Genomic DNA, 13,252 nt, shown 5'->3' with positions numbered 1-13,252 from the left:
GTGTGAGCACGATACCTAATTTATTAAGGTTTATTTCTATGAATTTCGCCAAATAAATCTCAGTGTCATGTTATAACATTCGATGTTTTTAATTGTTAGTCAACTACAAACAATCGTCGAGTAAATGAACTCAGGTTATTTTCTGTTTTTAGTATTGAAGCGACCAAGATCGATATCAAACATTTATGCTCTAGTAGAATCAAAATTCTAACAAGAAATTAGAGAAACATGTTGACTACTTGAAACGGCCGTCCAGTGCTTCCAGGTTTTCGATGGTGGTCTAGCTTCAATTGACTCCATGAATTTTCAAATGTGAAAATATATATATTTCCTTGAAAAAGCTTGAACCAGACTGCCAGGCGAAACGTTGGATTTACTTCAAATTCATTCTCTGAGATTTTACAAATATATTCTTCCTATTTAATGTCTTACATCAACTCGGTGTCCAAATACTGTGAAACTATTCGCTCTAATTTAGACGAAAGTTCTTATATATGAAAATTATTGTTTCGAATATTGACTTATTACTCTCAGACCCTAACTATTATTGACAAATATTTCTTGTTTTCAATTTCTCAAGGTTTATTATTTGTGAAAGTTACGTAATCATCAAAAGACTATTATTGTCTATTTAATTAAATAATTGTTTTCCAATTACAGCTATACAAAGTGTATTCGTAGTTTTGGTATATTTTTTAAACTGTTTGTGATTACTCATGATATTTATGAAGATATACTATACCCCTATCCTACTATACTATTATACTACTATATATATATATATATATAGATAAATAGATAGATAGATAGATAGATTGATAAAACTTTAGTTCTGATAATGAAATAAACTCTTATCGAAATGGAAGTTATTTATGTAAATAATACATATAACATTGCCTTTAAATCTAATAAATATTGAAGAAAAAGTTAATTTAAAAAAGTCACGTAGACAAAATGTACGTGATTTAACTATAATGGAAAATGTAAATGAATAACAGACGAAAAAACTTCTCAAAACAATGATGATTATGCATTAAGTTTTATAGGCTAAAGTTTAGTAATGAGACATAAATTTATTAGAACCGAAAATAGGTAACATCTATTCATAGTTCTTTATTTCTGAGGTATTGTAGTCTGTTAAAGCCGTCTTTATAGGTATTTAACAGAAAATCAAAGAGCCTTATAAGTTAAGCTTATGAACAACTACAGTTTGATTTCAAAGTTAGCTTTGTTACTTCATATTTCATCAGTATTTCAAACCACCACTTGTCTACCTAACAAATGAATGTTAATTATACTAAGAATAATCTTTTTTGTTAAAAGAAACTTCTTGTTGTAAATGGGTAGCAATGAAGTTTTACATGTATATAAAAATTCTGATTTCAAATTGCATGTTTCAAAGACAAGTATGATGCTTTTCTGTAAAGTTATATTTACTCTTGAAGGTACTAGCGGAATCATATATATGGAAACTCTTTTATATATTTTATGAGTACAAATCCCTTTGGAATATATTTGGTTGATTTGTTTTCTGTTTCTACGTATGAGGATATCCATCAATTTACTTTTACTTATTATAAGATCTATTTTTGTTGAAAGTAACTCAATGTTATTAAAATCTGAGACCGATTGACTTCCCCTCCTTTTCAGCTGAACAGAAATGAAATATAGATCAACAGGGGTTCTGTGGAGAATTTAGTATTTTCATAGTTGAAATCATGAGTCAATTGAAGCTATCGTGGATTGGTTGAAGTTTGACATTAACACCGTTGGATGCCGGCTCAGTGGTCTATCGGTTAAATGCTCCGGCGCGAGATTGGTAGGTCCGGTGTTCGAATCTCGCGTGTGCGGGATCATGGATGCGCACTGCTGAGGAGTCCCATAATAGGACGAAACGGTCGTCCAGTGCTTCCAGGTTTTCGATGGTGGTCTAGCTTCAATTGACTCATGATTTCAACTAAGAAATGAATTACTTCAAAATACCTACTGTTAACAAACATTATTTTTTATAATTCAGTGAAAGTCAATCAAATAATCCAAAGGTTATCACATCAATCACAGAATTATGAGCAACATAGAAGCTGACACATTTTAATCGATTTAATTAATCACATCACATTAACACAATGAAATAAAATCATCACAAAAAATCCCATAGTGTTAGAAGTAATGACAGTATCATTATGAATAGAAAAGTCTAGATGTAGAAAGAGAACAGAAATTTAAAAAGATTTTGGAATTCAGGAAGTAATAGAAAAAAAAGATTGAATGTACCTACATCACTGTAGATAATTCTAAGTCATGTCATCTAAAGTCATTAGTCGTTGATTGTTATGTCAAAAAAGTTAACCATGGTTAAATACAAAAACTGTGGTACAGAATTAAACTCCCAATCAAATATAAAGGAGTCATAAATATCGTATGTGAAATTGTTGTATCTAGAGCTTAGATTCTCGCTTTGCCGCGTACTAATAGACTATTTGAACGATCGAACCCACAACGTCACAAGAGAGAAGACAAAAGATTAGTAAGTAGGAATGTTATTACCAACACAGTGTCAATCATGGTACAAAACTGTCAGATATTTGTAGTTCTTAGTAAAAACGAAATCATCATTTCAGTTATCCAATCCACACACAGGAGGGTTATTAGCATCTGTCTAATTGGGAAACTACACGTAGTGATTCTGGAATAATCTTCCAAAAGCTGATTGGATGGAATATGTTCGGCTCCTTCTGAGCTTCTTAGAGCTTCTTCAAGTTCACGTGTGAACTCATTGGGATATTACAAATATATTATTTATTTACAAGTGTCAAATGTTTAAAAGCCTCAAACTTAAATAAAATAACTCGCCGGCTAGTTTGCTAGTCGTAATTATCTTTATACAAATTCCAATTGAAAGCACATTCTGATACATTTAAATTCATATAATTAATTAAATATTATAAGTTGGTATTTATCTCTTCTTTTTTTCGATAATATAAATAACTTTTAATTAAAACTTTGTAAAGATAATAAATCATCACATTATGTCTAAGATTTTTTACCCTTAGTTCATACCCTTTGTTTCTTATTTTTTGAGTGTTTTTACAAACATACATAAACAAATAAACCCATTGAATTATGATTTTAAAATGCGACAAAAGTTTTACCAACTTCTCATTCTATACTATATTAAATCTAATCATAACAACATATGTTGTAATGTATCAAATCTTTGTACTTAAACATAAAACTTTTGAAAAATACAAATGATTATTTAAAAGATTTTGATGGAGTTTTGTTCTCTGAGCTCGGATTGTTTTGCTCGTGGAGTTTTCATCATTCTTCTGAACGACATCATCAGCACAAACTTCGAGTAGAAATGAAATGTTTTCGAATTTCTCCACATATGGTTCACACCTTATCCTGTCCAGCTCAGAGAACAAAACTCCATCCGAATCATCCACCTGAGCTATAAATCTTCTTCACCATTATTTAAAAGAATTAGAAAAAACAATACTTTGAATTATGATTTTAAATTGAACAAACGTTTTACCAACAAGATTTTAATCAGTTCAAATAATAAAACGAAAAAAGGTTACAATTCATTTTATGACTTCATCTCAATAGATACAAACAAACAAATAAAGTATATATATAGTTGAAATCATGAGTCAATTGAAGCTAGACTACCATGGAAAACCTGGAAGCAATGGACGGCCGTTTCGTCATATGTTGAATCTTAATAAGTTATCAACATATTTTGTCATATAATAATCTTTATTTTCTTAATTTATATTCGTATGTTTCTGTTTAATACTCTAAATTAATATGTGAAAGGTGATAAATTAAAATTTTCGATAAACAGCAAATAAAATAAATTGTGGGGGGTTTTTTGTTTTTTTCTTTTGTTGTTGTTTCTTTTTCTAATTCTTTCAAATAATGGTGGAGAAGATTTATAGCTCAGGTGGATGATTTTGATGAAGTTTTGTTCTCTGAGTTGGACAGGACAAGTTGTGAACTACATGTGGAGAAATTCGAAAACATTTCGTTTCTACTCGAAGTTTGTGCTGATGATGTCGTTCAGAAGAATGATGAAAACTCCACGAGCAAAACAATCCGAGCTCAGAGAACAAAACTCCATCAAAATCTTTTAAATAATAATTTGTGTTTTTCAGAAGTTTTATATTTGAGTACAAAGATTTGATACATTACAACATATGTTGTTATGATTAGATTTAATACAGTATAGAATGAGAATTTTTCCTATATAGGCTACAGGATCATATTAATGTAGATAGAGGTTCTTCTGTCGAAGGTAGTGTGAAAAAGCTTATCAATCCTAATGTTAGTATAAGGAGTGATTGTTGTGATTGTAAATTGAATAAACTAGAGCAAGTCAGTAAAAAGAATAAGAAATTTCACGATTAACAAATACATAGGGGAAATAGTAAAAATATTTTGAAACACATATCCTTACTAAAAACTAAAAACGTGACTTAATTCACTAATAGAAATACATATTTTACGTATACTTTACTATACAAAATGCATTCAAAACAGTTCACTTTCAATCTGTAGTTGTAAAGAACAGATTAGGTTTAGTTTCTTCTTTTTCAATCGCTGACTACTGAAGGTTATCTTCATCAGTATTTCAAGCTTCTAATAAATGAGTACTTCTAGGTTAGACACAAACACACAAATGGATGAACATAAAATATAGCTGGCCCCATAAGTTTATTTGAATCAGTTTAAAAATTAAAGTAGAATATTTAAAAACAAGAAATACTAGAACGAATGATCATCGTCGATAACGTTTTCACCAGGCTCTACAATTAGGAAGAGATGTTACTTAATCTATTAATAATACTAATTTTTCTTACTTGATCGACCATAGATATAACATCAAAGTTGAGGATTCCTTCTTAGTTATACATCAATTCCCCAGTAATTTACCAAAAGGTTAAAAAAAAACAATTTATGCAGCTGAAGCAGCTGATATCAATTCGAATAAACCTAACTTGTATATATAAAAGTGATACACACAATCTCTCTATTTACCTTCACTGGCGTTATGTCCGTTTCATTCTTAGTCCTAGTTGTGTCCCTTACTTCTTTGTTGTGGTTTACACTCCCTTCCAAGACACTTCTCTATATACATTCATCTTTTGTGACCTACAGTGTATTTTTATTAATAATTGTCCTTAATGTGACTATTATTATTACTACTACTGTTGTTACGATCATATCAACCACACCAAAAAATTTACTATCATCTATTAACTTGTTTTCACATACAATGTTTTTATATTACCGAGGATTATATCTGATTATATTAGTGATTTGTGGTATTAATGACTCAATCGATGTAAAGATTACCATTTTCAATTTATAACATTGATTACTTAAACTTTAATACTTTCTTTATTGTAACACAATAATAATAGTTTTCGATTCACAATTGCAGAGCCTGATGAAGAAGTAAACGAAATCGACCGTTCACTTCATTACCTTTTATTCGAGTTACTTTATATTGTATTTGTCGAAGGTTCTTAAAGTACATTGGTATTTAAATTTATAGACAGTTATACCTTCATTTCACCGACCTGGGTTCATTTTCTAAAACCACTTACATAAAAAATAATATTCAATAGTGATTGATCTCGGTGTTAAGTATTCTATCTGAAAGAAATAACTCTTTTCTGAATGGCTGACCGATTCTTTGATAATCATTCATTCATGGCTTTATATCAGCAGCTCTGTTTTGTATAAATAAACGTCACTCTGCTACTAGTCAAAATCAGTTTCCTTGATTTTCATGGTAGCAATAAATGAGACTCATATATTGATATGTCTGTCATTTTTGTGAGCTACGGGCGACAAAGCTTTACGAGTCAATGATATACATATATTTAACATGCGCAATTTGTAAAACGTGAGAGGAACTGAGTGCACCGATCAATAGTGCATTAAAATGTTTCTGTTTGTCTTCTTACTAACCGTTATTATTCGTATATAAATGAGTCCAGTTTTTGCTTTATATTCGTGTAGTTCATGTACTAGTCTTAACTAATTTTATAAACGTTTACGTAAATTACAAGTTTGCGTTGTAAGTCTTACACATTAACTACAGAATCTGATGATGTCATGCACATAGTTTTTATACTTTTGGCTATTGTTTATCAGGATATCTGTAATGAAATAATAATAAATGTAGTATTTATACTGAATACAAATTGATCTAATATTCAGGGGAAAGATTTTCTGAATCCACAGAGTAAGATATTGATTGACTTGGTCCTTGTGAATGTCCGATAATTCACGCATTATTCTTGAAAATTAGTGATTTATTTAAACAAAGATTTGGTTACTTTTTAAATCATAGTTAAATAATTAAACGGCTTCTTTAAAACGGAAATATTCTCTTTTTCAACCGATTGATTATATTTTTCTCTTTAGTTATCTTATGACTTTATGATCAGAGATTGTACGAAAGCTTTTCCCAATCCTCAAATAACTTTATCTATAATATGAGTGTTTAGTTTATCTATAGTGTAACTCAATTGAAACTTAGACGAATGATTAAATTGCCTCATAACTTTGTGATTTAAGACTAAAGGAACCTGCTGAATTAAATAGTGTTTTGGGATTATTGTTAGCATTGTATTAACGATGTAGATAACATGTTTTAAATTTAAATGGGATTAACATATTCTCAAATCTAGTCATTGAATTACATTATGTTGAAGTGTAAGGTGGCAGTTGGTAGTAGTCGACGGGGTTTCCTGACATGGTGCAAGCGGTGTCGAGTCATCTATACTATTGGCCACATTGCAACTTGGTCGATAGAATTCTATCTACATTAAGAAGAACCTGACATACATGACATTAGTTACCATCTGGTGATCAATCAGCTCTATGTATGTAATTGACATCAAATGCAATGAGCATTAGAAAAATTACAACACAGTTGTTTCACTCATATGTAATCTTCTTCGTAGGTGTTACCAGCTTTATAAATATTGGGTTAGTTAATAATTTTTGTGAGATTCATAATGATTTGTTAATAAATTGACTGATAATGACAATAAATAATAAGAAACTATCGCTACTGTTTCTACATAACAAAAAGACGTTATATAATAATATAAAGAAAAAGCACAGTAACAACATACCAGCTGATTAAATTTGTAGTTTATTTCCCGGGTATTACATCCATATTGCTTGTAGTCAGTTGTAATTGTCTTGGCTACTGTCGGTGTTGTTTGTGTCACCTGAATTGATGATGATGATGTTATAAATTGATAAATACTTCTTGGCGAACCAGATTCATCAGGTGAAATAATTGAGTTATTTAAAGAGTTTTGTATACTGACAAAATTGACATCATAATTATTATCATGATTATTATTATTATTTTTATTGCTTATAGTTGATTTTGATAATAATTCTACATTATGATTTATGCTTAGCGGATTTTCATTAATACTACTCAATAATTGACCATGTCCCGGTGAAGCTATATTATAATTTTTTATTGATGAAGTTGGACTGACGGTTTGATTTCTCCAATGATGAATGGGCTCATTCTTTACTTGATTTGCTGATAATAAATAAAATAAAATAAATGTAGTAATATTTTTTCCTAATCTTGCAAAATGGAACAACATATTTGAATCTCAATTATATTTATATCTTTCTAAACAGATTTACAGCATATTCGCTTTTTATTTTATTTATATGTATTTGAACAGATAAATGCTGATAAAAAGAAACACCGAATACATCAGCGGAACACAAGTCACTTGATTTGTGTGTGGGCTATGATACTCTCCGGGTGCCAAAACCGAAGCATATAGTTTTCTTAGAGGGCCACACCCGGAGCCCTCGACCTAAATGTCTGATCCACAAGGCAGTGGAGCAGCGTCAGGAGATGCAGTCTCATGGTAGCCAGTGACCAACAGTAGGTTCATATGCCATTTGTTCGTTCAGGATCCTGGAGCCCATGTGGGGCGGTTTTCCAACTTCCCTAGGTGGATTCTCCATATGCACCAACTCAGTTAAAGAGCCGGAAATCCGCTTTTCACCCTCTCAATTTCGTAAACAACACCCCCGCTACAATAAGGCAGTGAGTAGGACTTTCTTGCCAGTAGCTGTATACGCGTGGCTATGTGAGAGCATTTCAAGAGGGAGAGCAGACTCTCTTCACCCTCGGCCGTACCAGGGCATTGGGGGGCTTTTTACAAGCTGAAGAATAAATGGCTACAGGCAACTTGCTGTTTAGTACGTTCAGATACACATTTGTGTCAGATTGTTACTTCGTCAAAATATTCTACTCTAATAAAACACACCCATATTTCACATTTAGGAAAAACACACTGAGTAAACAAAGTGAGATGCACCGAAAAATATACTATTTGTCACACATTAATAAATCTATACTCGTTAAATACAGACTACAAAAAGAAAAGCAGATAGTGAATTATCTGATGTCTTCATGAATTCAGTTCTGAATAAAATGACGTTTATTATCATCCTCTAAGACATTTCATTTTTACAAAAAGTCAATCTAATTTCTTAATAGAATCCAGAATAAGCCATTGATGATTCCACCTGTGAAAAATAAAAACTTCATTTTTACTTTTGTAAACATAACGAATTACTAAATCGCTGTAATTTATTCGATGACAAAACTTAAGAATTTAAGCTACATAGATTTTCTGGACCAATTAATATATGAATTTTCTAATCTGAGGCCTAATCATTCTGTATTCGCTTTTGGAACTGATTAAATCTAATGTTAACAAACGAGCAATTGTACATTAGCCCCTCAAACAATCTTAGATCTTTGCAAAAACACCTAGGCATTATTTTTTCCATTCAATACATAACATAGAACTAAAGCATAGCAAATGTCTTCTTTTTATGAATAAGTTTTCACTGCTGTATTATAAATATCTGTAAACTTGTATATGAGTATGAAGTAACCAGATAACTATTTATTTTACACCAGAGTCCGTTTTACATATCACCTAGTATAGGGTCAGGTTTGCATCTTTTAGATAAATACTAGCATTTTAGTACTCTCAAGATATTCAATTACGTTTTCTACTATTTTTTAATAGTACCAAGTTAGATACATATCGATTGATACAAGTATTTTCTCACTTATCTGAGGGTACCATAGATATTCAGTTTTAAATGTCATCTGAACATCAACTCTGAAATGCAGGGACATCTAGCTGACGAGTCCCAAATAGGACGAAACGCGCGTCCTGGATTCCATTGCTGGCTACTGTCCATCTTCGCTTATAATAGCGAAATATAGTCTCCTTAACTCAACATAATGTTTCTGAAGAAAATACAACAAAAAATAATAAGACTGAAAATCGAAATGCTATCTTTGTTTTCTGATCCTGAAAATCATGATGTCAATCAACTAAATGGTTGGATATACTGGTGTAAACGCTAAACCCAATTAATTTAATAATTAATAAATAAATTCGTTTTAAATGATTTTGTCCAATCAGAAGCTACATATTTAATGAAGGATTCTTTACGTTATTAAGTATCACCATTTACATTGATTAAATGGATCATTTATGGTAATCTGAAATAGTGAGAGAATAATAAAAAATAGTTTACTAGTAGAATTTACTTCTCTTAGGGATTAAATCAATTTATTAAACACTGAAATACTTTCACAATAACTACTAATAAAACAGAATTTCATACAAGATAGGGATAATATCAGAAGGGGCTTTTGTGGAGATTTCAGTAATTTTATAGTTGAAATCATGAGTCATTTGAAGTTAGACCACCATGGAAAACCTAGAAGCACCGGACGGCCATTTCGTCCCATTATGGGACTCCTAATCAGTGCGCATTCACGATCTCGCCTCGCAAGATTCGAACCCAGGACCTATCAGTCACGCGCGCAAGCGCTTAACCATGGTCTAGCTTCAATCGACTCATGATTCCAACTATAAAATAGGAAAAATACGTCTTCACATAAGACAAAACACTCTTACAGTGTAAAACAAAACACTTCTCATAATGAATAGAATAGATTATAACAGAGTTTCTCATAAGTATTTTTTGGAAAAGAACAATCTCTAATGAGTTTTGATAACAATAAATCTATCAAGAACTATTAGTTTATGAATTTTTATTGCCTCATTATGTTTGATATGAAACTGATTTATATTTTATCATTAAGCTTGATAAATCTTTCTTTTTACAGAGAGATTGGAAAAAATGAATTCAACATCATGAAATTCAGTGCTGTCAGTGTTTCTTTATTTCCTTCAGGATGAATACCAAATAAATTTGAAGTCACTTAGATGTTTTCAAGATGATAATAATATAAACATTAAGTTTGTTCACCTTCTCCCGGCAATATGTAGTTACATTGGTAATTTCTTGATATTTAAAACTGTCTTTCAACAAAGCCTAGTATAATAAATAAAGGAGCATTTTACTTTGATATAGTGTAGAAGACAGAAACGTTATAGCAGAAGATTTACCGCTTTGTGTCATTATCTGCAAGATTTAAGTAAACTAGCAGTATGTGTATACTTGTCTTATGCTTTTATAATTAGAAAGATTGTGATATATTATTTGTAAACATAATAAGGCGTAAAATAAGTCCTTGCTTACGATTGTTGTGAGCTAAGGCTATATCGAAGCAATACGCACAGTATGCACATATGCCAATTAGAGACTGACCAGTTGCAGTCCTAAACATCAACGGGAAGATTCAAACAAGTAATACTAAATGAATTAAAACAAAATAAGTCTGTTTACGACCTTTGCGTAGTTCTAGCTAAACATTCCATATGCTCATAGTTTTAATTTTCTAACTCCTTCGGTATTAGGTTGTACCAGCTTTTATTTTAAAAAGATGAAAATGATCATTAACTTTCAATTTATATCATCTTCAGTCAACTAAAAGGTAGGTGAAAAATTTCACACAGGATTTCTTTTCAAAAACTGTTTAGTACATATCGAAAACCACTGTAGATCCGATGTTACTTGAGACCTATCCCATATTATTTTTAAACATCTCAAACATGTTCATCAGTGATCCTGTATTTCTTTAATCACAGATACTTATCAAGAACGATATTTTAGGAACACTAACTATTGAAGCGATAAAATAATTTCGATGAATGGAATTCAAATATTAGATAAAACATCGATTATAATCCACGTTTAAACATTATGAAGGTTTTTGTTCTGTTATGTAACCATGTGATTCAAATAAAATCATCTGCCAACAACAACTCCTTTTAACAAAAAGAAATACTTGCAACTAATCCTAAATTACAACAACATTACAATCAGAATACAATGCGTTTTGAACATGAACTCTTTTTGTTATTAACAAGGAATCCTACTATATGTTGTAATAACTCCAAAGTTTGTTATGAACAAAAATGGATAGTGGCTAGCAGTGAAATCTAAGACAGGCGTTTCGTCCTATTTGGCATTCGTCAGCTGAATGTACTTGCTTCTCAAAGTTGATGTTCGACGGTAAGGTTCAAATAAACAATATCAAGTGAATTTAAACTTCGCCGTATTGCACAAGCAAATGGTGGCTAAGTGGATAGTGCAATGGCGTTTGAAGTGAACGGTACTAGGTTCGAGTCCTGGAGTGAACAACAACTCTGAGATGCAGGCACATCCAGCTGACGAGTCTCAAAGAGGACGAAGTGGCGCGCTTCCTGGATTCCACTGCTAGCCACTATCCATCTTTGCTTGTGAATTAAGACAATATCGAGGCAATACGCACAGTATGCACATGTGCCAATAAGAGACTGATCCGTCGCAGTCCTAACACATCAATGGAAAGATTCAAACAAACAATACTAAGTGAATTATAAAGACTTAGTTTCATTATATCTCATGTGATTTCTATTTTTACCAATTACATATATTCATATTCATTGGTATTGTTTACAATTTATCACTTTCTGTCAGAATCTATTAGCAATACACATTCAATTAGAATGAAATTATGATTCATTTTTATTAGTGAAGACAACTGTTTTTGTTAACATTGAGTTAATGTACTAATTTTGACGATAGGAAAATATTATACTATTTTACGTACATGTTCTCCTGTTTTCCATACGAGTGTGTGTGTGTATGCATGTGAATATTTACCTTCTACATTATCCTTACACGCCATAATCTTAATGAATAAATGAATGAAAAAAATTCATGGTTAAATGAAAACCAAGAAAACGATACTATACAAATTTGACAGTAGTTATTTCAGAATCAATTCGTTGGCTTATTCCATATTAAGTAGATTATATCTAAAAGCATACACACATGTTTATATACATCTACTGTGTTTAACTAAAAAAGTGAGAGATATGGAGGAGGAGGAGGAGGAGGAGGAGAAGAGGGAGAGAAAACCCATACCTAGAAAGATCATAATATACCCTGGGTAGGTTAAAATTAAATACCATCAGTTAATCATTAATTTACTATATTAATGAATATGAAGAAAATAATAAGTGCCATTAGATAAAAAATCAGTTCTATTCTTTATTCTAAAACAAATGTGTATTGAATGTAACCAATTCATTTCTAAAACAATGGACTTTTACGTAGACAGTAAAGAAGAAAAATAAACACAATTAGTTTTATCATTATTTTGCCACAGAAAAATAAAACCAATAAGTGACTTCATTACATTAAAGGTACCCTGGAAGTCAGCCAGACTCTTTCTAACCAACAGAAAACCTACATTATATGTAAATTTACTATTTTTATCGTTTTGTACTGTAGAAATATACATGTAAGATAAATAAGACGTCAGAAAGACAAACTATTTATATCATTATGAGAGATAAATGGATAATTCATACTACAAATAAAAGAATAAATGTCAAATAGGAAGAATATTCTTTTTTCTTTTTGAAAAAAATGAAGGTTAACAATTTTAAAACAAACGTTCATGTTACTGACGTCTTTTGACTTGTATATTTCCCTTTGAAGAGATGATTCATAAACATATAAAGTTATATGAAATAAAATGAATTCAATCTTCATTTTGTTTGGGAATTTCAACATTTGTTCGACTTCATCAAGTTAAAATGGTTATCAAACTCAATAGTTTGAAGTGTACATGATTCCCGATTTGCAACCATGTAAACTATGACAAGTGAATTTTAGTTTGTATGAAAGAATAATATACTCGAAAATAAAAAAACAACAGCATGATACATGGTCGTATAGTATTCATTTGTTGTAGTTT

At 30.9% G+C, this 13,252-nt stretch overlaps 1 protein-coding gene across 1 annotated transcript; it reads right to left on the bottom strand.

Annotated features, from left to right (window-relative positions):
• Positions 1-4,960: 4,960 nt before the first annotated feature.
• Smp_062400 (hypothetical protein) lies at positions 4,961-12,175 on the bottom strand (the record flags this gene model as incomplete). The annotated part of the gene is made up of 4 exons (XM_018797030.1): positions 4,961-5,002; positions 7,158-7,256; positions 10,369-10,434; positions 12,098-12,175. The coding sequence occupies 4 exons, from the start codon at positions 12,173-12,175 to the stop codon at positions 4,961-4,963; spliced, it is 285 nt and encodes a 94-aa protein (XP_018652113.1).
• Positions 12,176-13,252: the final 1,077 nt, after the last annotated feature.

This window comes from Schistosoma mansoni, chromosome 4, assembly GCF_000237925.1.
Source record: "Schistosoma mansoni strain Puerto Rico chromosome 4, complete genome".
NCBI lineage: Eukaryota > Metazoa > Platyhelminthes > Trematoda > Strigeidida > Schistosomatidae > Schistosoma > Schistosoma mansoni.
The sequence above is the reverse complement of the archived record's forward strand: the minus strand, read 5'-3'. Positions and strand labels throughout refer to the sequence as shown.